The following is a 27,994-nucleotide window of genomic DNA, read 5'->3' as shown; positions in this document are numbered from 1 at the left end:
GCCACGCGGTGTGACGTACAAAGTAGAACAGTTCCGGAGATGAGTGAAGGTTCCAGAAAGGGCAGTGAGGTGACGAGGCGGACAGTCAAGGGGCAGAGTGAGGGTTGACTGGGCCGGAGCCGGCAGTCCCTCAGAAATGGTGGTGGTTCTCGGAGGGTGGCGGTCACTGTGGCGGGGAGGCTTCCCTGCTCCTTCGCATACAGTTAGACCTCCGTTAGGGCGCTTGTTGCCGCCTTCGCAGGTGGTTTTCTTGTCTGCTTGTCTACTTGCTTTTCTTCCCGAAGAAGTCATAAGCTTCACAAGAGCAGGGCCCCTTGGAATCCTCCACCGCGCGGGGTTTTGCATGAAGTAGATGTTCACTTAATATTTGTTAAACAAAGGTGGCGATTGGGGGTGATCAGTAGATGCAGTGACATGGTTATACAATTGCATTTAATGGACGTGTGCCGTCAACAAAAGTGGAGAAGAGTGAGTGAGTGAGGCAGCTCGTGAGGGAATCGGTGTGGAAGGAAAGAGTGGAAGGTACTTTGTGAGGGGATGTCCCTCTGAGAAGCAGTCAGTTATTCTGTGGAGGTGATGATAATTCATCAAGGGAGAAGGTACAACTGTGGAAGCACAATGTAAACCTTAAGGCCCTAAACAACATTAAGTTTTATTTTGGGCTTTTGGAGTCAGAAGCTCTTTGTTTTCTGCCTCAGCTCTGCCTCTCTGTTTACTAGGAAGCAATGGAGTTTTACTGAACTATCCCTGAATTCAGGAGTCAGAGACCTGAAGTTTGCTACTGTGTATTTTCTTATGTACTTTGTGTGCGCAAATCACAATCTCTTTGTGCATCAGTTTCCTCATGTGTAATTAATAATTAAGGGGTTAGACTGGAAAGATTTCTAAGATCATTCTAGCTCTGTTATGGATTCTGTGATGTCATGTAACATCAAACAAGGAGTACCCCCCACCCCAGCCCTTAACATATATATATATTTTTAAAGATTTATTATTATTAATTAATTTATTTATTTTTGGTTGCGTTGGGTATTAGTTGCAGCACTTGGGATCTTCGTTGGGGCATGCGGGCTCTTCGTCGTAACACGTGAGCTTCTCTCTAGTTGCCGCACGCGGGCTTCTCTCTATTTGTGGTCTGTGGGTTTTCTCTCTCTAGTTGTGGCGCGTGGGCTCCAGGTCGCGTAGGCTCTGTAGTTTGCGGCATGCGGGCTCTCTAATTGAGGTACATGAACTCAGTAGTTGTGACACGCGGGCTTAGTTGACCCGTGGCATGTGGGATCTTAGTTCCCTGACCCGCAATCGAACCCCCGTCCCCTGCATTGTAAGACGGATTCTTTGCCACTGGACCACCAGGGAAGTCCCTAACATATATCTTTTAAGTTACAAAATTTTGAAAATTCTATACTTTGCCAAGGACTGGAAAACCATTTAGTAACAATACAACAGCTTGATCTACATAGGGAATGAATCAGTCATGATATTAAAAAAATACCTTTGATGTATCAGAGAGTTTTGAATTTTCTCACTTCTTTTTGGTAGTTTTTGATGAGTCAGATGATGACATCCAAGAAGCAAAGGAAAATGAGAAAGGATGGTGTGTGGGGGGAAGTGTGGTGGGCAGAATACAGGATATGGCTGCTGGTGGCTCTTTTGTCTCTTACTCTCCTAGTACCACTGGGACCTTTGCCAGAATGGATGCCCTTCATGCTTCTCATAGCTGTTTCTAGACTTTTCTTCCTCCCATTCTCAAAACTTTCAGTTTTGCACCTCACATCAGATTATACCATGCACTACTACTGCTTGTTGCAAATTTCAGCTCCAGGCTTTCTACCACTCTAGCAATACTTCTGTCATAATTCTTGTGATTTTAGTATTCACATAGATGATCCTTTGAATATCTGGTCTCTCAGTTCTTGCCCTCCTCTCCTACAATAATTTCACCTTTCCTCAGTCACTTGCTCCCTTCATAGCTTCTGTCTTATATTACCAGTAACTGAAACTCTGTTATCTCAATATGCTGCATTCTCCAGCCATCACACTCCTACCTTTAGTTAAAAACATTTTTTTAAAATGTCACCCATTCTCTGTTGTCCTTACTTCCCACCCACCTACTCAGTTTGTTTCATGGTCACTCCCTTGCATTTGCCCCCAGTTCCCTTACCACCTTTTCAGTTCATTTTACTTTCTTGGCTAAATCACAACCCTAGATTTAATCTAGATCTCTGCCTACTGAGTTTCAGCATTTTTGCAATGAACATGGTTGGAGGAAAACACACAACCATGATTACTGTTCACTTTAAATTCATGATCACTTACCTAAAGGGACCCTTCAAGCTGTCCAGCGATCATATCAGATTCCCCTGGGCTATTAATTCTATTTTTTTTTAATTTATATTACCATTTATTAGTTTTGCCCATTCTTTAAATTTTTTTATTTTATTTGTTGAAGTATAGTTGATTATATGACTTATATTAGTTTCAGGTGTACAACATAGCAATTCAATATTTTTATAGGTTATACATTTAAAGTTACTACAAAATAATGGCTATATTTCCCTGTACTGCACAATATATCCTTGTTGCTTATTTATTTTATACATAGTTGTTTGTGTCTCTTAATCCCATAACTCTATTTTACCCCTCCCTACTTCCCTCTCCCTACTGGTAACCAGGAGTTTGTTCTCTGTTTTGTTACATACATTCGTTTTCTTTTTAGATTCCACATATAGGTGATAATATGAAGTCTTTGTGTTTCTCTGTCTGACCTATTTCACTAAGCATAATACCCTCTAGGTTCATCCATGTTGTTGCAAATGTCAGAATATCATTCTTTTTTATGGCTCAGTAATATTCCATCACACACACACACACACACACACACACACACACACACACATCACATCATCTTTATCCATTCGTCTTTTTTCTTTTTTTAAAAATAAATTTATTTATTTATTTATTTTTGGCTGCATTGGGTCTTTGTGCTGCGCACAGTTTCCTCCTCGTGGAGGCTTCTCTTGTTGCGGAGCACGGGCTCTAGGCGTGTGGGCTTCAGTAGTTGTGGCTTGCTGGCTTCAGTAGTTGTGGTTCACGGGCTGTAGAGCACAGGCTCAGTAGTTGTGGCATATGGGCTTAGTTGCTCTGCAGCATATGGGATCTTCCTGGATCAGGGATCGAACCCGTGTCCCCTGCATTTGCAGGCAGATTCTTATCCACTGCGCCACCAGGGAAGCCCTTAATTTTCATATTATTAAAGATTCTGGTAATGCTACTCACATATAACATTTCTGAAGTTTTTAATATTTTGTTAGTGTGTTAGAACTAAAATTCGTCTTACTATTGGTGTTTTGCTTTTGACTTATATTTAATGCGTATTAGCATACTGCTTTATTTTCAGCATTGACTGATGTCATCAAAGCTATTGATAAAGATGAAAATATTGATTATGGGGATCTGAATACTTGTCTTCAAAATTTTGGAGTTTACCTTTCTAAGCCAGAATTTCAGAAGATCACAGAGTTGACTGAAGCTGGCGGTAAGTGATATATTTTCAGGAAAATTGGGTTGATGCATGTGAAAAGAGGATCAGTTTGCTATTCTTTTCCTCAGAATGATGACTTTATAATCTTTGTTAGAAAAAGAGTCCATTAAAATTAAGCCAATACTGAAAAGTACAAAAATACTCAAAAGTACAGCAAGACACTCAAAATCTCATTGTCCAGAAATATGCAGTCTTAATAGTCTTTTCAAACCTTTTTTTCTAGGCAAAAATGCAAACAAAAAGAAAGTAGGGTTTGTGATTTTGCTTTCTGATTGACAGAAGTTAGGACAAAAGGTATTAAGTGGGACAAAGAAGGACTGTTTATTATGTCAAAGCTGACAATTCACAATAAAGGTACCAATTTTTTTAGGTGCCCGTAGAACATAGCAGCAACTTTCCTAAAGAGAAAGGGTGAGAGTAAGGTAGAGGGGTGGGTGAAGTTATAGATGAAATAATAATGGCCATAAGTTGATAATATTTGCAACTAGGGAGAGTACATGAGTGTGCATTGCCATATACTTTCTTTTTTAAAAATTAATTTATTTTATTTATTTATTTTTTTGGCTGTGTTGGGTCTTCATTGCTGCACGCAGGCTTTCTCTAGTTGTGGCGAGCAGGGGCTACTCTTTGTTGCAGTGCATGGGCTTCTCATTGTGGTGGTTTCTCTTGTTGTGGAGCACAGGCTCTAGGCGCATGGGCTTCAGTAGTTGTGGCACATGGCCTCAGTAGTTGTGGTATGCAGGCTCTAGAGCACAGGCTCAGTAGTTGTGGCGCATGGGCTTAGTTGCTTCGCTGCATGTGGGATCTTCCCAGACCAGGGCTCAAACCCGTGTCCCCTGCATTGGCAGGTGGATTCTTAACCACTGCGCCACCAGGGAAGTCCACCATATACTTTCTATTTTGTATATATTTACAATTTTTCGTAATAAAAAGTAGGGGTGTGTGTGTGTGTGTGTGTGTGTGTGTGTGTGTGTGTGTGTGTGTGGTGTTGAAGGAGACCAGCTTTCCTGGATGTCAAGTCTCATTATAAAGCTATAGTAATTTAAACAGTGTGAGAATGGCACAGGGATAGAGAAATTGACCAATAGGACAAGATAAGGAACTTCCAAATCTATCTACATACATATATGGCAACATATATAATGAGGTGTTAGATCACAGCAGGGAAAAGAAGCACCACTTAATAAATGGTGCTGGAATAATTATTCAAATGAAAAAAATGGAATTGGATCCTTATCTATATACCATATTCAGTAATAATTTCCAGATGTGAACAGTAAAAGTTTTAGGAAAAAAAGAAGAAAATTTTTCTGACTTAGAGTTAGGAGGGATTTTTAAAAAAATACAAAATCACTAATAAGAAGAGAAAAGATTGATAAATTTGGTTACATAAAATTAAGAACTTCTCTTTACTAAAACATAATACAAGGAGAACAAGCCACAAACTGAGTAAAGATTATTTGCAACACTTATAACAGCAAAGGATTGTTGTAGAGAATATATAGGGAACCCCTATAAATTAACAACCCAATAGAAAAATGGCTAAATTTCAAGAACAGTCATTTCCAGGTGAAGAAACACAAATTGCTAATAATCATATGAAAAGCTTCTCAATATCATTAGTAATCAGGGAAATGCAAAATTTAGGTCACAGTGAGATAACTTTTTATACGCACTAAACTGGTAAAAATTAAGCTGTCTGTTAATCTAAGTGTTGGTAAATATGGTGAAAGTGATAAAACAACTTTGAAAAACGTAGTATTTTGTAAGGTTTTCATATCCCTGTGGCTTAGAAAAATCCATTTTTAGCTATAAATTCAAGGAAATCTCTTGCACTGATTTACAAGGAGACATATTCAAGAATGTTCATGACAACACTGATCTTAATAATAACAACAAAAAAAGAAACAACATGATCAGTGACAGAATGTATAAATTGTGGTATATACCTTTGTTGTATAATGGAATATTAATGGTGTACACATGAGTGAAAATGAACATAGCAATATAGCATATGGATGATTGTTGGATATATAATATTGAATGAAAAAAGCAAGTCTCAGATCGCTATAGTGTAACAAAAGCTTGAAAACAAAATTTAAAATAATTTATTTATCCAGTTACAAATTATATGTAAAAGAGCAAAAGATTGGTAAATTTTAAAAATTCAGTAATATTCTCTTTGTGGGGGAAGCAGGATAATGGAATGGGAAAAGCACAGAGGCAATGGTATTAATAATCTTCTTCAGCTGGGTGGTGGCTTCCCAGTGGTTTGGTGTATAATCACGCTTCATAACGAATATATGTTGCAAATATTTAGAAAGTTATATGTTCCTGTTAGGGAATGTAAATCTTAACTAACTCTATAATTACCCCAGAATTTTTCAAGGTCTCTTTTTTTTTGTCTCCAAAAATTTGGCTAAGAATACAAAGTGATTTGGTGCTCTTTGAAGTAAACGCTCAAAGATTTTTAATATTGGGAATAGGAAGTATACTGTGCTGTATTTTTTACAGTGCATTAGAATTTTTTTTCTCAATGGGGTAAGCAAAGGACTAGGGTTATCAAAAGCTCATTATATTTATATAAAACCTTTATATCTGGCCTTAGAAAATTCTTAGAAATATTTTATCCATTCTAACATTGGGATATTATGAAGAGTTATACATAATCAAGGAAAGCCATTGTCTAGGTAAAAATGACTATTAAGATGTTTAATGGTTTCAACAGTATACTAAAGATATCAATGTGAATGTTAGCCTGATGTAGAAGAAACAGAGTCAAGAGAGCTCGCTTCTAATTCTTGATCTTGCGTTTCCTACTGTGAATGTAGAAAAAAAAATCATATCACGTATGTGTTTTTTTAAAACATGTAAAATAACATACTAATTCTTTACCTACATTTTTTTATTTTGATGATGGCCATTCTGACTGGTGTGAGATGATATCTCATTGTAGTTTTTTTTTTTAACATCTTTATTGGAGTATAATTGCTTTACAATGGTGTGTTAGTTTCTGCTTTATATTTACCTACATATTTTACTGAGTTGTTGCAAGACCAAGACAAGATTAGTTTAAAGTTAAAAATGTTGTACACTTGTGGCTAGAAGGATTTTGACAAATTTTCTTGGTATTTTCAGGGTTTAGCTTTTGCCTGTAAATTGAATTGCTTTTCCACCTTATACCCTTATATCTTTAATGGTTAGTATTAGCTGTTGGATATAATTATGTTATCTCCCTGAATATATAACTTATTTTATATAATTCAGTATTTATCATAATAATTTAATACTTGAAGATACTGAAGAAAATGTGTTCTTTTCCCTTCAGAAACAAAAAAAGTGAATTTTAAAGAATTCGTTGATACTATGATGAGCAACACGGAACACTTCTCTGAAAAATTATGTTACAACATCGTATCTTGTGCTTTTTGTGGACTAAATGGTTTGACAGATTTTAGAAGAGTATAATGTATTAAAAGAGCTAGCCATCCTAAAGATCATCAGGCAAATAAATGCCTGGCTTCGTGCTATGTTTGATCTTAATCTTCTCCATTACTGATTCCTAAATCTAGAACTTCCACATGCAAATGAATTGAAAGCTATCATAATCTTACTGTTCAACCTCATACTTTATTATAAAGAGCTAGAACCACATATATGAAATTCATATTTTGGGAAGGTTTAAAATGTTTTCTTACTTTGGGAAAGTGATGCCATCTAGTGACCATAGCTGAGTACTATAATGCAGAATTTCTGGTTTCAGCTATTCGTATTTTTTTTCATCTTCCACTTTATTCAATAACATTTATTGAACCATTACTATGTACCAGATTATATGTTAAGCTGTGAGAGTGCTAAGGTGAAGAAGACAGTCTTTGTCACTAAGAAGCTCACTGTAAAAAAATGTAAGGTCATATATGTATATTGGAGTGAAATTAGTACTTTGAAGATTGGGGCTAAAAGTAGGAATGCGTTGTTTTGTGCCACATATTAGGTAATAGTGCACTTTAAGTAACAGCTATTTTTACCTTATATATCAATTTAATTTGTCTCCTATACAAGGAAACACAATTGATTAATTGGATACAAGGATTATTTGCATTGTCAGGCACTTTTCCTAGGAATTTCAGTTTCATGGAGATAAAAAATTTTATTAGCACAGGGTTGTATAATATCTTATTCATATCTGTAGTTATATTTCCTTTCTCACTCTTTTTCTTCAAGTACTTTTTTAATTAAAGTAAATGCCAATAGAAAATAATTTTAATAAAACCATTTCAAGCACATCCAATGACTGGACATATATTTTTACATTGTGTACTCATTCAGATTTTATGTAAGCCACTTGATCATTCCATGTGGCTGTCATAGAATTTTAGTTTTTATTCTTTTATCTTGGTTTTTATTCAGTTACTTACTTTTATTTTTTGTAGTTTACAAGATAATGGCTATAATTCCTTGTGCTATACAATATATCTTTGTTGCTTATCTATTTTATACATACTAGTTTGTATCTCTTAATCCCATACAGCTGTCTTGTCCCATCCCCTCTTCCCTCTTGCCTCTCCCCACTGATAACCACTAGTTTGTTTTCTATAACTGTGAGTCTGGTTTTGTTCTTCTGTATACATTCATTTCTTTTATTTTTTCAGATTCCACACAAAAGTGATTTCATACAGTATTTGTTTTTCTCTGTCTGATTTATTTCACTAAGCATCATATTCTCTAGATCCATCCAAATTGCTGCAAATGGCAGAATTTTGTGCTTTTTTATGGCTGAGTAATATTCCATTGTGTGTGTGTGTGTACACACATACCGTTTCCTCTTTATCCATTTATTTGTTGATGGACACTTAGGTTGCTTCCATATCTTGGCTATTGTGAATAGTGCTGCTATGAACATTGGGGTGCATCTGTATTTTGAAATTAGTGTTTTCTGTTTTTCCAAATATATACCTAGGAGTGAAATTGCTGGACATATGGTAGTTCTATTTTAGCTTTTTTAGGAACCTCCATGCTGTTTTCCTCAGTGGCTGCAACAAATTACATCCCCACCAACAGTGTACAAGGGTTCCCATTTCTCTGTATCCTTGCCGATATTTGTTATTTGTGGACTTTTTGATGATAGCCATTCTGACAGGTGTGAGGTGATATCTCACTGTGGTTTTGATTTGCATTTCTTTAATAATTAGTGATGTTGAGCTTCTTTTCACGTGCCTTTTAGCCATCTGTATGTCTTCTTTGGAAAAACCTCTATCCAGGGCTTCTGCCCAATTTTTGATTGGGTTGTTTTAAACTGGTAGTCATTTAAGTTCAAACACATTCTAAAAGGTCTACAGTTTTTACTCACTTCCCCCACATTTTGTGTTTTTGATGTCATATTTTGCATCTTCATGTTTATCTCTCAACTGTTTATTGTACTTACAGTTGCTATTACATTTTTTTCCAGGTGGTATTCTTCTGTATCACTTTAGTCTGCCAATCATTCCTTCTAGTATTTTTTTTATTTCAACTATTGAATTCTTCATTTCTGATTAAGTCTTTTTTATATTTTCTAGTTCCTTGTTAAAATTTTCACTGTTCATCTATTCTTTTCCCTAATTCAGTTAACATTTTTATTACCAATGCTTTGAATTCTTTATCTGGTAAATTGTTTATTTGTTTCATTATTAATTTTTTTCAGGGGTTTTCTTTGGCTCTTTCAATTGAGAGCAATTCCTCTGCCTTTTCATTTTGCTTAACTTTCTCTGCCTCTGTTTAGGTAAAACAGTTACCTGCTGTGGTCTTGAAGGGGTTTTCTTATGTGGGGGCATCCCTATACAGACAGGGTGTGCACAATACCTTTGGTGGGAGAGCTGGATTTGGCATGGACACAGGTCACATCTTTTCTCAGAGTGTGCTGGTAGCTATCACCTGGTAGGGGTGGGGCTAGAGATGGAGGGGCTAGAGATGGAGTGAGGTGTGAGGTAGGACTTCTCTGCTCAGTGGCCATCCCTGCCCTATCAGGGCGGGGTTTGATCCCAAGTTGCTGAAGCAGAAGCCCTGAGGGTTGGGCCAGGCCTGGCTCTGTTCCCTTTAAGTGTGTGCTTTCCCTTCTTCCTGCTCCGGGACCCTTGCCTGAAAGGGGAGGAGAGCTGAAGCAAGTGGAGTCCATGCAGGTTCTCGGCTTGTATCGATCTCAGACAGAGGTCTGAGGTATCTCCAATATGCTACCTGTGCAGGGGCCAGCAATTGTTTCCGTCACTCCACTCAGATGCAGTATTGGGTGCAAGTCTACTTTGTCCTTCACATCCAGTCACTGCCCCCGGCCTCCACTGCCCCCACCCTGTTGTGGAGCCACACCACAGGGCAGGCGGGGCCTGTGTGGACTCTCAGGGTGTATTGGGGGTGAGCTGTGGTAGAGTGGCCACCCTCAAAGAACTGGACTGTTCCTGATGTGTTGCTTGCGTAAGCGCCAGCAAATATTATATTTATTGATATTCTTAATTTAGTATTAGAATATGTTTTATTTTTGAGGTTGAAGGGGAATCTGGCTATTCTCAGTCTACCATATTGCCAGTTCTCTCTTTAAAAGCACTCATTCAGGTTTTTGACCTTGCCACTTCATACTAGCTTTTTACGAAAAGTTAAATCTCATCTTGTTAAATCCAATGGTCAATTTTCTGTCTTCATCTTGTTTACCTCTAGCAGGTTTTAATATGTTTCTTCTTAAAAATTTCTCTTCTTCTGTCTTCTGTGACACTGTAGTCTCCTAATGTCCCTCTCATCTTATTGGCTCTTCCTTTAAAAAAAAATGAGATATAATTGACATTGTGTAAGTTTAAGGTGTGCAATCTGTTGATTTGATACACTTATACATTGCAGTACGATTACCACCGTAGTGTTTAACTAACACCTCCATCACATCACATAAATATTATTTCTTTTTTGTGGTGAGAACATTTAAGATTTAGTCTCTTAGCAACTTTCAAGTGTATAATATAGTATTAACTATAATCACAATGCTGTGCATTAGATCCCCAGGGCTCATTAATCTTCTAATTGCAAGTTAGTATCCTTTGACCAACATCTCCCCAGTTCCCCCACTCCCCAACCCCTGGTAACCACCATTCTATTCTCTGTTTCTATGAGTTCTGCTTTTTTAGATTCCACATATAAGTGAGATCTTATAGTATTTGTCTTTCTCTGTCTGACTTATCTCACTTAAGTAATACCCTCAAGTCCGCAAATGGCAGAATTTCCTTCTTTCTCGTGGCTAAATGATATCCCATTGTATATATACCCCTTCCTTTTTGGTCTTGTTTGCTGGCTGCTTCTTTTCTGGATGACTTTTAAATATTAGTGTGATCCCAGATTCCATTCTGAGTCCCATTCTCTAAGGCTTTTCCTGAGTGATCTTATTGCTTTAAAATAATATCTGTATCCTTTTGACACCCTATTTATTTATCTCAAACTTAATGTGTATGAAAAAGAATTCTTATTCTTTCCCTGGTCTTCCCTATATCAGCTGTTGATACCACTCTCCACCCAGTTGCTCAGGTCTCAAATCTATAAGTTCTTCATGGCCCCCGCCCCCTTAGACTGTTATTCAATTCATCATTAAATACTCTCAGCTTCATGCTCAAAATGTATCCTGTATTTGTCCACTTCTCCTTATCTCTATCACTTTCACCCTTGTTGAAACCACTATCATTTTTTTGTGTGTGAGCTACTACAATAGCTTCCTAACTGCTTGATCTTCAGAAAGTTCGTTGTCTACATTGCAACAGAGTGATCTTTTATACTTTTGTAATATGATAACTTCACTCCCCTGTTAAAACTTTCCAAAGGTTTTCTATTGAAATTTTAATCAAACAAAATTTCCTTCCATGGTCTGCAGTGGTATATTAAAGAGGAAGTAGTTATCCAGGAAAGAATTTTTGGGGGACTAGCAAAAGCTATTTAATTCATGGTTTTATCAGTTGGACATGTTTGTGAATTCAGCCTTTTGTAAATCTACAGTTCAATGAAAGTTATTCTTTATAATGATTATTTAGGGGTGCAGACATTATAAGTTCTTGAAATATTTTAGAATCTTCAAAGATATACTTAATTTTGTATTATTTTATTCTGCTTTAATATTTGAAAATTGGCAATTAATTTATACTGTATTTGTTATTCTTCTTAACCATAAAAATCTCAATTCCTAACTATTCCAGATAATAGTTTGCTGTATTAACTTCTTGGACAAGTATGTTGTAAAACTTGTGTTTTATGTACCCTTTAGTATTGCCTGATGCTATTGAAAACCTCCACAATCTTAGCAAAGAGAAGATGAGTGCTCCTGACCTGTGGAATACTCTGTCTAGTTTGAAAAGTAATTTAAAAAAAGACGAATTCCTAGCTGCGCTGAAATTAGCAACAGTTGATGGTGAGTATTCCAAATACTAAAATTAAAAGATATATGTTTTTATCTTCTGTCAATCTTTATTTGTCCTTGTATCTTGTATTTGATTGATATGCCAATATATACATTTAGGAGATATAAAGAAAGCTCAGATTGTTTGTCCTATAGAAAAATATTAATATCTAATATATTATTACTCTACACTGATCAAATATGTATTGACTGTAACCGGATGAGGCCAGCAAGTTTGGCTTCTTGCTGATTGAAAGGCCAATACTCAAGAGACAAGTGTTGGTGGAAAAGGAAAAGTTTTATTTGGGAGGCCAGCAACCTGGGAAGATGGTGGACCAATGTCCTAGGACCATCTCCAAGTTGTTGGTTAGGAGACAAAGGTTTTACAATCAGTGTGGGGGAGGGGGCTGCAGGGTGTGCGAATGGCTTGTGCACAATCTCGGATTGGTCGGTATCAAGGTAAAGTTTCAGGCAACACCAATCCTCTGGCTTTAATTGGTTTGGGTTCTATGTGCTTGCATTGTAGTTTTCATCTGAGGGGTGTCTGCTTCCTGTAAAAACAACTGAGGAATATGTGTTAGGCCTTTATCAATATCTTCAGGGAACTGGGAGCTCAGTGACTCTGCTATGTGGCTGGTTTGTAGTCTAAATTATTACCAGTTTCCTGACCCAATAGATAGCTATTCTTTGTTTTTACATCTTCACATTTCATATTCATTAACTTTTTTTTAACATCTTTATTGGAGTATAATTGCTTTACATTGTTGTGTTAGTTTCTGCTGTGTAACAAAGTGAATCAGCAATACGTATACTTATATCCCCATATCCCTTCCCTCTTGCATCTCCCTCCCACCCTCCCTATCGCACCCCTCTAGGTAGACACAAAGCACCGTGCTGATCTCCCTGTGCTATGCGGCTGCTTCCCACTAGCTATCTATTTTACATTTGATAGTGTATATATGACCATGCCACTCTCTCACTTCGTCCCAGCTTACCCTTCCCCCTCCCGGTGTCCTTAAGTCCATTCTCTACATCTGCCTCTTTATTCCTATCCTGCCCCTACGTTCTTCAGAACCATTTTTCTTTTAGATTCCATATATATGTGTTAGCATATGGTATTTACTTTTCTCTTTGTGACTTACTTCACTCTGTATGACAGATTCTAGGTCCATTCACCTCACTACAAATAACTCAATTTTGAGTTATTTTGAGTCAGTTTTACTTCTTCTCTTACGATTTGAATTCCTTTTATTTCTTTTTCTTCTCTGATTGCTGTGGCTAACACTTCCAAAACTATGTTGAATAATAGTGGTGAGAGTGGGCAGCCTTGTCTTGTTCCTGATCTTAGAGGAAATGGTTTCAGTTTTTCACCATTGAGAATGATGTTGGCTGTGGGTTTGTCATATATGGCCTGTATTATGTTGATGTAAGTTTCCTCTGTGCCTACTTTCTGGAGAGTTTTTATCATAAATAGGTGTTGAATTTTGTCGAAAGCTTTTTCTGCATCTATTGAGATGATCATATGGTTTTTCTCCTTCAGTTTGTTAATATGGTGTATCACATTGATTGATTTGCATATATTGAAGAATTCTTGCATTCCTGGGATAAACCCCACTTGATCATGGCGTATGATCCTTTCAATGTGCTGTTGGATTCTGTTTGCTAGTATTTTGTTGAGGATTTTTGCACCTATGTTCATCAGTGATATTAGCCTGTATTTTTCTTTTTTGTGACATCTTTGTCTGGTTTTGGTATCGGAGTGATGGTGGTCTCATAGAATGAGTTTGGGAGTATTCCTCCCTCTGTTATATTTTGGAAGAGTTTGAGAAGGATGAGTGTTAGCTCTTCTCTAAATGTTTGATAGAATTCGGCTGTGAAGCCATCTGGTCCTGGGCTTTTGTTTGTTAGAAGATTTTTAATCACAGTTTCAATTTCAGTGCTTGTGATTGGTCTGTTTCTATTTTCTATTTATTCCTGGTTCGGTCTCGGAAGGTTGTGCTTTTCTAAGAATTTGTCCATTTCTTCCAGGTTGTCCATTTTATTGGCGTGTAGTTGCTTGTAGTAATCTCTCATGATCCTTTGTATTTCTGCAGTGTCAGTTGTTACTTCTCCTTTTTCATTTCTAATTCTGTTGATTTGAGTCTTCTCCCTTTTTTTCGTGATGAGTCTGGCTAATGGTTTATCAATTTTATCTTCTCAAAGAACCAGCTTTTAGTTTTATTGATCTTTGCTATCATTTGCTGCATTTCTTTTTCATTTATTTCTGTTCCAACCTTTATGATTTCTTTCCTTCTACTAATTTTGGGATTTTTTTGTTCTTTTTCTCTAATTGCTTTAGGTGTAAGGTTAGGTTGTTTATTTGAGATTTTTCTTGTTTCTTGAGGTAAGGTTGTATTCCTGTAAACTTCCCTCTTAGAACTGCTTTTGCTGCATCCCACAGGTTTCGGGCCATCCTGTTTTAATTGTCATTTGTTTCTAGGTATTTTTTGATTTCCTCTTTGATTTCTTCAGTGATCTCTTGGTTATTTAGTAGTGTATTGTTTAGCCTCCATGTGTTTGTATTTTTTGCAGTTTTTTTGCTGTAATTAATATCTAGACTCATAGTGTTGTGGTCGGAAAAGACACTTGATACGATTTCAATTTTCTTAAATTTACCAAGGCTTGATTTGTGACCCAAATCACAAATCTATCCTGGAGAATGTTCCAGGAGTACTTGAGAAGTAAGTGTATTCTGTTGTTTTTAGATGGAATGTCCTATAAATATCAATTAAGTCCATCTTGTTTAATGTGTCATTTAAAGCTTGTGTTTCCTTATTTATTTTCATTTTTGTTGTTCTGTCCACTGGTGAAAGTGGGGTGTTAAAGTCCCCTACTGCTATTGTGTTATTGTTGATTTCCCCTTTTATGGCTGTTAGAATTTGCCTTATGTGTTGAGGTGCTCGTATGTTGGGTACATAAATATTTACAATTGTTATATCTTCTTCTTGGATTGATCCTTTGATCATTATGTAATGTCCTTCTTTGTCTCGTCAGTCTTTATTTTAAAGTCTATTTTATCTGATATGAGAATTGCTACTCCAGGTTTCTTTTGATTTCCATTTGCATGGAATATCTTTTTCCATCCCCTCACTTTCAGTCTGTATGTGTCCCTAGGTCTGAAGTCGGTCTCTTGTAGACAGCATATATATGGGTCTTGTTTTTGTATCCATTCAGCCAGTCTATGTCTTTTGGTTGGAACATTTAATCCATTTACATTTAAGGTAATTATCGATATGTATGTTCCTGTTACCATTTTCTTAATTGTTTTGGGTTTGTTATTGTAGGTCTTTTCCTTCTCTTGTGCTGCTGCACAGAGAAGTTCCTTTAGCATTTGTTGTAAAGCTGGTTTGGTGGTGCTGAATTCTCTTAGCTTTTGCTTGTCTGTAAAGATTTTAATTTCTCCATCGAATCTGAATGAGATCCTTGCTGGGCAGAGTAATCTTGGTTGTAGGTTATTCCCTTGCATGACTTTAAATATGTCCTGCTACTCCCTCCTGGCTTGCAAAATTTCTGCTGAAAGATCAGCTGTTAACCTTATGGGGATTCCCTTGTATGTTATTTGTTGCTTTTCCCTTGCTGCTTTTAATATTTTTTCTTTGTGTTTAATTTTTGATAGTTTGCTTAATATGTCTTGGCTTGTTTCTCCTTGGATTTATCCTGTATGGGACTCTCTGTGCTTCCTGGACTTGATTCACTATTTCCTTTCCCATATTAGGGAAATTTTCAACTATAATCTCTTCAAATATTTTCTCAGTCCCTTTCTTTTTCTCTTCTTCTTTTGGGACCCCTATAATTTGAATGTTGGTGCATTTAATGTTGTCCCAGAGGTCTCTGAGGCTGTCTTCAATTCTTTTCATTCTTTTTTCTTTATTCTGCTCTGTGGTAGTTATTTCCAGTATTTTATCTTCCAGGTCACTTATCCGTTCTTCTGCCTCAGTTGTTCTGCTATTGATTCCTTCTAGAGAATTTTTAATATCATTTATTGTGTTGTTCATCAATGTTTGTTTGCTCTTTAGTTCTTCTAGGTCCTTCTTAAACTTTTCTTGTGTTTTCTCCATTCTATTTCCAAGATTTTGGATCATCTTTACTACCATTTCTCTGAATTCTTTTTCAAGTAGACTGCCTATTTCCTCTTCATTTGTTTGGTCTGGGTTTTTACCTTGCTTCTTCATCTGCTGTGTATTTCTCTGTCTTCTCACTTTGCTTAACTTACTGTGTTTGGGGTCTGCTTTTTTCAGGCTGCAGGGTCGTAGTTCCCATTGTTTTTGGTGTCTGCCCCCAGTGGGTAATGTTGGTTCAGTAGGTTGTGTAGGCTTCCTGGTGGAGGGGACTGGTGCTTGTGTTCTCATGGATGAGTCTGGATCTTGTCTTTTTGGTGAGCAGGACCACGTCTGGTGATGTGTTTTGGCGTGTCCTTTACCTTATTATGATTTTAGGCAGCCTCTCTGCTATTGGGTGGGTTTGTGTTCCTGTCTTGCTAGTTGTTTGGCATGGGGTGTCCTGCACTGGAGCGTGCTGGTTGTTGAGTAGAGCTGGGTCTTAGTGTTGAGACAGAGATCTCTGGGAGAGCTCTCACCGATTGATATTATGTGGGGCCAGTTGGTCTCTGGTGGTCCAATGTCCTGAATTCGGCTCTCTCACCTCAGAGGCTCAGGCCTGACAGCCGGCTGAAGCACCATGACCCTCTCAGCCACACAGCTCAGAAGAAAAGGAAGGAAAAAAAGAAAGAAAGAAAAATAAAATAAAAAGTTATTAAAATAGGGCTTCTCTAGTGGCACAGTGGTTGAGAATCCGCCTGCCGATGCAGGGGACAAGAGCTCACGCCCCTGTCCAGGAAGATCCCACATGCCGCGGAGTGGCTAGGCCCGTGAGCCATGGCCACTGAGCCTGCGCGTCCGGAGCCTGTGCTCCGCAACGGGAGAGGCCACAACAGTGAGAGGCCCGCGTACCGCAAAAAAAAAAAAAAAAAAAAAGACGGGAATTCCCTGTAACGCTGCCAGGAGTTTCAGTGCAGAGGAAGACTGTGAGTAATAGGACAAACTCCTGAAATGACCAAGTCAATAAGTGACAATAAAAAGAAAGCCATAAATCTCAAAAGAGGAAAGGTTTGAGTATTGTTGGAAAGCAGCAATTGGAATCTAGGAGAATGCCAAGCCTAAGGCAATGGAATATAGAATAATGAGTAGCTTTCTCTAAAAATAAATAAATATTTTAAATTTAAAAAAAATAATAGAAAAGTCTATTAGGAGGAGGCGAAGTTCAGTTAAGAAAGAAGGTAAGAGTCTTCAAGGAGACTGATGATACAGAGAAATTCAAAGAGTCCAAGAGGGCACTATAGGAAGGGTGGAAAAGAAAGCTATCAATGGAAAGAAAATTTTGAGTAGTAAAACACAGAATAGATTAGAGAGAGCATAGAAATTTTTGAGGTGCTTACATTTTAGAGAGTGGAAATGATACAAATAAAAGATATGGTTAGAATAATAACCTTGAGGCAGAAGACCCATGTCTGTCAAAAGCCTGATCAAGTTAGCAGACTGGTAAGATGCTCTTTGTGTCTGAAGAGCCATTCCTTTGTCTGGTTACAGGGGAATATTAGGACTCCTGTGGTCCAAGGCTTCACAAAAGTGTTCTGAAGCAGCTTGGGGAAAACAACCCTTGTGAACATTTCCTCCCAGGCCCTTGTACAGAAGCTCGCTAACTCCCCAGATACTCTCCTACCAATAGTAGCACTGCAGAGTTTTCTTTTGCAGGAACTGGAAATGATTAGGATGTCCAAATTGTCTGCCTAAACTGCATCTCTTTTTTTTTCCCCTAGGTTTATTGAGCTGTAGTTGATATATAACATTGTTTAAGGTTAAGGTATACACTGTGATGATTTGATACATGTATTTTTACCACAATAAGGTTAGTTGACACATCCTTCACCTCACACAATTACCATTTTGTTGTTTTGTTGCTAAACTGTATCTTCAAACTAAAGAGAAGAGCCATGTAAAGGAAAGCTTACACATAGCCATCCTACAAGCAGATGGGGAAACAGTTGCAGGGGGCAAGGGTAAGTGGGGCTTTCCACCCTCATAACCAGGAACCAAAAAACAAATTAGTTACCAAACAAGTTTGTTAGCTTTATGCCTTACCCATGCTTGTGATAGTTTGGTGATCCCTGTCTATTTCACTCTACCACTTTACATTAAAACACTAAAAATAAAAAATCTCTATGTGCTCGTTTTCCTGGGACACAAAAAAAGAGGCGAGCTTGGAAGACTGCATCTAACTTTCTAACTGCCCAAAAATATACTGGGTGGTGGTAGCTGCTAAGAACAGAGGACGACAAGGCCACGAAATCTTTGAGATGTGACAGAGAGCCAGGCTGGGTTAAGAAAGAAGGTCCTGGAGAAAAGCCCGGCGTAGTTCTATGATATGTGATTAAGCAGACTCAAAAAAACCAAGATTTTAATGTGTGCACAGAATTATATTTTAATAGCAGTGTTTTCCTTATTGATGTATTCTCTCACTCTGATGAATGTTTCCATCTACTGACTCACAGCCTAACTTTGATCATCATTGTTTTCGCCAAAAAGCTCAAGATTACATCTTAGCAATAGCTTGCATTCTTGCCAGGTTTACTTCATTGCTTAATCAACAAATGCCATGGAGACATTTTTTTAATAATAAAGAATCATCGTTCTTCAAATTTTCAACCATTACCGTGTTTTACTTTTTAAAGGTGAGAAGGTTGATACTAGTGACCTGGAAATTTTTCTGCAAAATATGGGGATAGAGCTCACAGAAGATAAAGGCATGGAATTACTGAACAATCTTCCAGTTGATGGTGAGCATTAAAAATATCACAGTGGGGTAAACAGTCACAGTGGCCTTCAAGGAAACTTGAGTATACGGACTTAGGTGACTAATACTCCCTATTTAAGGAATCTTTCATGCACCCCTTCCCCACCAAAATGATTTCACCAAATTGAGAGCTGTTTCTGTTCCTGAGTTTTATTCTTTTAAGTGAAATAATATAAATGTCTAGAATAAAACATTTAAGTCTTTATGTTTCTAAAATTATGCATGTTTTATTCTATTTTAAAATATCTGCACTGCTGTCTGAGACTTGAATTTTTCCCTTTCTTGCAGCCAAAAGAAAGGTGTATATGAACAGATTGATGAAAGAATTGCAGTCTTTTAAAGGTGAGTGAGAAGTATGATGAAAAGGCAGTTAAAACTGAGGTCATGGAGCTTTGTTCTTGTTTTCAAAAACTTTCTATTTCACATATTTCAGATGATTAATCCCGCTGTCCCAGTTATTCAGTATTTATTCTTTATAAGCTTTAGGTACTCTACAGTCACCAAAAATTGTTTAACTACAGTAAGCCCAAAAGCAGTGGTTCCCAAATAAAGTTGTACATCAGAGTCACTGGGAGGGGGGGGCGGAATTTAGCATTCAGATTACTGGGCCCCTTTCAGTCAATTTCCGGAGATAGCACCTAGAAACGTATGTTATTAAATGTATAGGATTATGATAGTGTAAATCCATGGATTGGATGGATAGTTCTCCATTAATTTAGCAAGTTTCAAATCCTACTATGCAGACATACTTATAAAGGTTGATTTTAGTCTTTGCCATGACTTACCACATACCTCTAACCCCTCACTTTCGTCTCTTAAAAGTTTTCCAAGTCCCAGAGATCAGGGTTAGGTATTCCTGACTTAGACACCAAACCATATTTACTTGAACAGTTTGTTCTTTGCTCTTTATTTTCTATACAGTATTGATACCTAGGCATGAGCTACAATGACCCACTCTTTACATCATTACAAATATTTCTCATATCTACCCCTTTCTTTCCTAAGGGACAAAGGTATCTTTAGATAAGGTGGACACTTTCATTAAAAACATGGGAATTGACCTCAAGGAGAAAGAAATCCAGGAATTGAAGGACCACCTACCAGTTGATGGTAAGAGTTTTGAATATCAATATACCCCTTAGCAAAACTTTGCACATGAGGCCAGTATCAGGGCTGGAAAGACTAAAGATAGGATGTATATGAAAAGAAGAAAAAGAAAGAGTGAGGCCTTCAGCATAGCTGAAACCAAATAGCTATCACTTGAGAAGGATCACCAAGAATGCTACCCAATATAGATGGCAAGTGTCACTCTCCATAGGAAATGCCAAGGTCTAACGAGAATACTTAAGACTGTAATCTTTGGGTTTTGGGTTGTTTTTTTTTTAAAGAATATGGAGGATTTATTAGACTAGAGATTTTGCAGATTTCAGAGCATTAAGAACTCACAAAATCATATGATCCAGTTTCCCTACTGCTAATCCAGCATTAGATAGCAATGACCAACACTTATATAGTCCTGACATGTGCAAGGCACTGTTCTAAGCACTTTACATATATAATCTTATTTAATCTTCCAAACAACTCTATGAGGTAAGTGCCATTTTAACCCTAAATTTACATATCAGGAAACTAAGGCACAGAGAAAACAAGTAGCTTACCTAAAGTCAGAAAGCTAGTAAGTGGTGGACAGGCAATCTGGCTCCAGAAACTATCTCTTAACCACTGTGCTATACTGCCATGGATTACAGAATTAGTGAACTTAAGAAGATGTATAGTGAAGTTACCAACTGGATTAATTAAATTTGGCATATGTAAGACTGTTCTCATGCTAGTAGAACTGAGACAATTTTTTCAGGAAATTTTGAGGGACACTTGCCCCCTTGAGCAAGTAGTAAAGATGGAAAATTTACACGAGTCAATGAATCTGGGTTTTTCCAAATTAGTAGTACCTTCATTCTTCTTTCTTTCTTTTGTTTACTTAATGAAAGTTTCTTTAAATTCTGTGGTGCTTTACAATTTTCAGAAGTTTCACACACATGATTTCATATAATCCCACAAAACCCTTTTCCCCCCACCCCTACAGTGCCCCTCCCCCATCCCTCTCCCCAGCACCTTTCATTCTTTCATTCTTAAAGATGTTAAAAAAAAGAAAGAAAAACTTTAATTGAATGCCTATGATGTGTCAGGCACTGTTCTAGGCCCTTGGGGCCTTTGCCTTAGTAAGAGGTAAGCAGTTTTTCCAAAAATGACATTATTTCTGATTTTTTAAACCCTTTCATAACTTTTTTTTTTTTTTTGCTGTATGCGGGCCTCTCACTGTTGTGGCCTCTCCCGTTGCGGAGCACAGGCTCCGGACGCACAGGCTCAGCGGCCATGGCTCACGCGCCCAGCCACTCCGCGGCATGTGGGATCTTCCCCGACCGGGGCACGGACCCGTGTACCCTGCATCGGCAGGCAGACTCTCAACCACTGCGCCACCAGGGAAGCCCTATTTTTAACTTTTTGAGGACCTTCCATACTGTTTTTCATAGTAGCTGCACCAATTTACATTCCCACCAATAGGCACGAGTGTTCCCCTTTCCCTACATCCTGGCGGACACTTGTTATTTCTAGTCTTTTTGATAATAGTTTTTCTGACAAGTGTGAGGTGGTATCTCAGTGTGGTTTTGATTTGCATTTCCCTGATAATTAGAGATGTTGAACATCTTTTCATGTGCCTGCTGGCTGTGTGTATGTCTTCTTTGGAAAAATGTCTATTCAGGTCCTCTGCCCATTTTTTAATCAGGTTTTTTTTATATCGAGTTGTATGAGTTCTTTATATATTTTGGGGGGGGTTGTTTTTTTAATGTAACCGCTTTTTTTCAACAAATAGCCCATACTTTTTATTTATTGATTTTATTTTTTTATTTATTTATTTATTTTTGGCTGCACCGGGTGGTTTGCAGGACCTTACTTCCCCGCCCAGGGATCGAACCCGTGCCCCCTGCATTGGGAGCGTGGAGTCTTAACCACTGGACCACCAGGGAAGTCCCTCTTTATGTATTTTGGATATCAACCCCTTACTGATATATCATTTGCAAATATCTTCTCCCATTCAGTAGGTTGCCTTTTCATTTTGTTGATGGTTTCTTTTGCTATACAAAATCATTTCAGTTTTATGTAGTTCCATTTTAATATTTTCCCTTTTGTTTCCCTTGCCTAAGGACACAGATCCAAAAAAAAAATTTCTAAGACCAATGTCGAAGAGCTTACTGCCTGTGTTTCATGGTTTCAGGCCTTATACTTAAGTCTTTAATCCATTTTGCATTTATTTTGGTATATGGTTTAAGAAAGTGGTCCAGTTTTCCCAAACCACTTATTGACTGAAGAGACTCTCTTTTCCCTTTGTGTATTTAATTTTTCAAATCTTATTATCTTCACCTGAGTCTAAATTCTGAATTTTCTTACAGAAGATGAAAAGGTTGACTTGGATGTGTTGATGGATGCAGCACTTTTACAGGTGAGTGAGAATTTGTATAAGATGTTATAAAATTGAGATTTTGATGCTTTATAGAGGATTACCTTCTTAAAGCAGTAGTTTACTCCCTCCAGTCATCATTAGTAAGTTCACTCTGCTCTTTTACCTATTTATTGGTAATTTTGTCTTATTGACAGCAGTTTAGATGATTAGAGATTTAGGGAAAGTTTGGGCACTCTCCAAAAGGAGTATTAACTTGTCTAATATTTTGACCAGTAATGTGCTCTCATTTCTCTTGTGTTTAAAGAATCAAAATATAGGTGACCACAATCAATCTCAACATGAAGTTTTTGCATCAGGAAATACGATCTCTATGAACAGTCAGTTCTATAATTCAGGTTACGAAGTAGTTACAGAGATATTACTTGCCTGTAGAATTACGTAGATTCTACTTACCATCATAAATCATTGGGTAGTTATACTGACCCCCTGTTACTCCATGCCATATTGGCCCATACACAGGATAAAAATGTTACCTTCTTATTTGAATTAAAAAACCTTTTCAAGTACTGAATTTCACAATAACTCTATGTAAGTGAAGTCAGTTCATATATTTAAACTTCATCCTGCAGTTAAAAAATAATGTTGTACTGGATTTAGTTTTTCATAATTTAGAATAATTAGATCTCTTAATATTATCACCTGAAGCAATTCCCATCTATTCAAAGGAGAAAAGGTTGAAGCCAGTGACTTTAAAAATGTGCTGGGAAACATGGGAATCGAGCTCACCGAAAAAGAACAGTTGATGCTGTCAAAAACTCTGCCAATCTCTAGTGAGTAGTTAACATACCATCATGGTGCTCGGGGAAATGTGGTACTGTGGGCTTCTGGGTGAGAATTGTCCAGTGCCCTAAGAAACCCCCTAAGAAAAATGCAGTTCAGACATAAGAAACTTTGTTATTGTTACTTGTGTTTTCATTTAGAAGTGAGAAACTTCTCTCTTTTCTATTCAGCCAATGGATAAACTTTTTTTTTTATTTTAGCAGCTACACAGCTAAATTCTTCTGTAGCCCCCTGAATGCACCCCACATCCTCAGTCCCTCGCCCAGTAGCCCTCCCATCTCCCCACAATCCAGCAACTAAATTGTAAACACCTAAGAGCAGAGAACCTCTAGGACCATGTGCTTATATTGTCAATATCCATTCTGATTGGTCAGTGGCCCCACCAGTCAGTTCCTCAAAAGTTTTACCTCCTGGGCACCTGCGTAGGCTCGCCCACAAAGACCCTAGAGGCCAACCTGTGCTTCACCTGTACCTCCTGCCCAATCTCAGAGACCCCGACACATAGATATTCTGTCTCCTGCCCCAATAGTTCCTGTCCCTAATTGTTCCCCAGGCAAGAGAGAGCCTACACACCACTAAGGGGGCTAGCGCCCCTGGTGGCAGAATTAGCACCCTGGGCAGCAAATGCTCAATGCCTGCTTGAATCCTCCCCACATACGCCTGAGGCTGTGGCCACTCACTATGTCTAGCATTGTCCCCAGATTGCTCTCAAGGGGCCAGTTGTGAGAAATGCAGCATTCTTAGGATATTGGCTTTGAGAGAGCAGGATAGAGACACAGAAAGAAGCAGATGGACTGTAATGGAGACGACTGCAGGCACATGCCAGGTGCTGAGGGTTATGTCAACTCTGCAGACACTCCTACCACAGAATGGCGGACTCTGGGGACAGATAGCACCTGTGGGGTTGGGTTAGGCTGGTAGGTGTCCCTTGTTCTCTGTCTCTGTTGAATTTCACCTCCGTTAATGAAAAGATTTTGTTTAGAAAACAATTTTTTTCTCATTTCAGTATTATTTTGTATTACTGTTTGGGTTGATATCTATCTTTAATATCACCACTTTATAGGATCTACCATTAGATATAAACATATACTTATGGGAATACCTCATGGGCCTAGAGCATAGGCAAGGAAAAAAGAAAAAGGCAAAGGAGTCAAAGTGCAGTTAAAGAAGAGAAGAATGAGAAGAAAGATGTGTGTGTGAGTGTGTAGCCTGCATCAGCTACTGCCAGGTGTTCCAAATAGAGGCTAGATTGACCACATTGAGAACAGTCCTTACCTTTTGTTATAATTTGAAGGTGAAATACAATAAATTTCTAGGTGAATTGTATAAAATGTCTCATAAAATGATAGAGTTTCTTATCCTTTTTCTTTTGACTTGAATTTTACCATATCTTCCAGGAGACGGAAAGGTATATAAGAAAAGATTGCTGGATAGCGTGAAGCCTCTCAAAGGTAAGAATCATGAGAACAGCACCTAAAATTTATTGTAGGTGCTTTGCATTTGCTTTTTAAAATTTCTGATTAGAATCTTGCTACTTCAATATTCTACTGGTTTACTGATACTGAATTTATGCCTTGTAACCTACTGTTCTTCTTTGGGTATAACTACATTTGAAGAAGTCATTGTTAGTAATATGTAGCAAGTTTAAAATTTTGATTTCATTTAGGTTGATTATCTTTATCACAATTCATCATACTTGTCTAATTCTTTTTCATCCATGATTACTTCAGTTAAAAGCTACAGCACAGTGTTGAGAGAGCATTTTCTCTTCTTGACTGCAACGCTAACTCTCTGGGTTCACTTAAATGGCCACTGTTTCCCTCTTCGTTTAGGGTGAATGCATACTCAAAGATAGCATCTTCCACTTCTTGGACCTGCTTGTATTTCTTATGTATATCCTCTTCTTTCCTAAGGGAAAAAAGTCAGTGTCAATAACCTAGACACGCTAATGGAGAACATGGAAATTCAGCTTGAGAAAGAGGACTATGAAGACTTACTGACCCATCTGCCAGCTGATGGTAGGTATTTCAGATACCACTGTACCTAGGGGGGATCTTAGGTTTCTATGTGAGGGCTTCTGAAAGTACACTTCTTTTTTAATCTCTTTGAAAAACTTATGAAATATTTCAAACATATATAAAATAGAGGACAATATAACAAACACTGGCTAGAGTTAAAAAGTATTATCATTTTGCCATATTTGCTTCATACATCTTCCTTCCCTCCTTCTCTCCCTCCCATGTATACCTTTTTTTTAATAAGATAAGGTTTCATTAATGACCCAATAAGACCAATTAAGCTTGATAAAAATGTCAAAGAGGCAAAGTTAGGATAATTCATTAGGAAGAAATTACTAAGGGATGAGCCCCAGTCTAAGATTTCCTTATTGGATTCAAATGCAGATCCAGTGGCTTTGAATAAAAACCTGATGAAAAATAAGCTTCCATCAGAAAGCCAGACAGCACATCTTTCAGCAGAGCCAGTATATGCCAATCAAAGTGAACCATCTTTTGTGCTACTCTTACCTGTATCTGGCCTTAATGTAGAAAACAGTTTTGGCCTAGCTTGTAGTTTAAAACTGGGTTTAATAATGCTGGGAATCATGGTCCCCACATATTAGCTAGGGGTCCTCAAAATGCTTCCTACAGGAAAAGATATTGTTACCAATAAAGTATTTTTAGAATCCTTGATTCAAAAACAAAATAATTTTTTCTAATCCAACAGTGTGACTATTTCTGTACCACTGAAATTCATTCATTTAGCTAGCACAAACTATATGCAAAACACTGAACTATAGAGTGGAAAAGTTATACCTGGTAGTATAAAGAAAAATAAGGCATGATCCCTGCTCTCAAATAGGTTACAGTCCTGGGGAGTGGCAGTGGAGAACATAAGCAAAATTTAGAGAGTGGGAAGATAGCATACTATTAAGGTTTAAGGGTCAGATGCTTATGTAAATAAATGACTTTCAAATTCTATCTTGTCTATTGAAATATGTTCCCATTATTGGGTGTGAAGAAAGGGAGAGGCCTATTAGAAGGCACTGCTTTTAAACTTGCTTCATCTTTACTTTAAGGGTCAGTTGATACTATACAAAAAGTGATATTAATTAAGTGGATGCTCACTTTAAATAACATTTTTTTAATTAATTTATTTATTTACTTATTTATTTTGGGCTGTGTTGGGTCTTCATTTCTGTGCGAGGGCTTTCTCTAGTTGTGGCAAGTGGGGGCCACTCTTCATCACAGTGTGCGGGCCTCTCACTATCGCGGCCTCTCTTGTTGCTGAGCACAGGCTCCAGACGCGCAGGCTCAGTAGTTGTGGCTCACGGGCTTAGTTGCTCCGCGGCATGTGGGATCCTCCCAGACCAGGGCTCGAACCCGTGTCCCCTGCATTAGCAGGCAGATTCTCAATCACTGCGCCACCAGGGAAGCCCCCTTTAAATACCATTTTGATCTTCTTTCCTGTTTCTTGCTTATTTTGAGTTAAAAGAGTTACTAAAGAAAATCATGAAAAATAGCTGAATTCCAACACTTTATATTACAACTTAAATGTTTCATATCATTTTTCTCTTTACAACTTAAATGTTTCATATCATTTTTCTCTAAGTCTAATAATTTTTTCTGTGCCTGAATTGTCTTTTCTTACAGAGAATAAAATGGTTGATTTGGATGTGGATGGATGATGCAAAAGCTTTCACAGGTGAGTAAGAAGCTGTGGTGAAAGGGAATTCATTATTAACTAAGGCCTTAATGCTTTTTTTTAAAGATGTTCTTAAATGGTAGTTTTCTGATTGGGCTATTACTAACATGCTAAGTTGACTCCCTCCAAATATAATGGTTAAATGTTTGTTTTATAATCTTACTGTTTGATTTGGGATTTTTCCTGAATGGACCTATATTCTGTGGAGTTTTTACCAATGATGTTTTCCACTTCACCATTGTTTAAACAACCAAAATATAGGTCAACACTGTCCAATCGCAAGGTGAAGTTTTTGTGGGGTAGCTAGGAAATACTATTACTGTGTCAGAAGACCCAATAGTTCAGGAAAGTTAATGGCATTTGACTTGTATCTGGAATTATATAAGCTCTTCTTTTGCTTGAATTAAAAGTATGAATTCTATTTCTGACTCAATCTACCCACCCACATGTCCTTTTAGTCTACATAGTTTAACAAGTTTCATTGTCAGTTTGCTCTTCTAATTAAAGATGATGCCACATAGGTAATCTTTTTCATAATTTGAAATAATTATTCCATTCCTAAAATTATTACATGTTAACAATTCCCATTTTTCCAAAGGAGAGAAAGTTAATGTCAGTGATCTGGACAATGCGCTGAGGACAGTGGGGCTCATGCTCACTGCTGAGGGGCATGAGGAGCTGCTGAAAGCGGCCAATTCACGGTGAGGATTTAGCACATTCTTTGAAGCTTGGAGTCATGGGCTTGTGTGTGAAAACTGATGAAATTATATATGTGTATATCCAATAAATCCTATTTGGAAAACACAGTTCTTACACAAGAAGAAACTCTGTTCTTGTTGCTTACATTTTTGTACTGAAAACTGACAACATCTTTCACTGATCTCCCACCATAAAGGCTAAATTATCCTGTGGGAGCACTGCCTAACCTAAATCATGGCCAAGGCAAAAAGGGAAACCAAGGGAGTAACAGAAGTAAGGAAAAAGGAAGAAACAAGGAAATAAAACTATTTTAAATTCAACCAATAGGTGGATCTATATCAGTGAAAACTTTCTTCAGCTTTGGTTTCATTCTTACTTGAGGGTAAAATAGAATAACTTCTAACAAATCTGAAGGGGTTTTTTTCCACTGAAATTATGGATGTTATGTTGTCTTTGTGCTGTCTTT

The 27,994-nt window shown here is 37.5% G+C and overlaps 1 protein-coding gene and 1 long non-coding RNA gene across 2 annotated transcripts; both read left to right on the top strand.

Annotated features, from left to right (window-relative positions):
• Nucleotides 1-39: 39 nt before the first annotated feature.
• On the top strand, nucleotides 40-19,897 carry EFCAB13 (EF-hand calcium binding domain 13; the record flags this gene model as incomplete). The annotated part of the gene is made up of 7 exons (XM_082860783.1): nucleotides 40-97; nucleotides 3,398-3,535; nucleotides 6,870-6,944; nucleotides 11,808-11,951; nucleotides 18,706-18,810; nucleotides 19,123-19,169; nucleotides 19,833-19,897. 6 exons carry the CDS (start codon nucleotides 40-42, stop codon nucleotides 19,134-19,136), a joined length of 534 nt encoding a protein of 177 aa, XP_082716909.1. The 3' UTR covers nucleotides 19,137-19,169; nucleotides 19,833-19,897.
• Nucleotides 19,898-23,022: 3,125 nt separating this feature from the next.
• On the top strand, nucleotides 23,023-25,111 carry LOC309975692. Its single transcript, XR_014326954.1, has 3 exons — nucleotides 23,023-23,117; nucleotides 24,525-24,578; nucleotides 25,041-25,111. It is a non-coding gene; the product is annotated as an uncharacterized lncRNA (long non-coding RNA).
• The last annotated feature ends 2,883 nt before the right edge of the window (nucleotides 25,112-27,994 follow it).

The sequence above is a fragment of the Leucopleurus acutus genome, assembly GCF_964270905.1.
Source record: "Leucopleurus acutus genome assembly, chromosome: 19".
Classification (NCBI taxonomy): Eukaryota; Metazoa; Chordata; class Mammalia; order Artiodactyla; family Delphinidae; genus Leucopleurus; species Leucopleurus acutus.
This window is presented reverse-complemented; position numbering and strand designations above follow the sequence as displayed.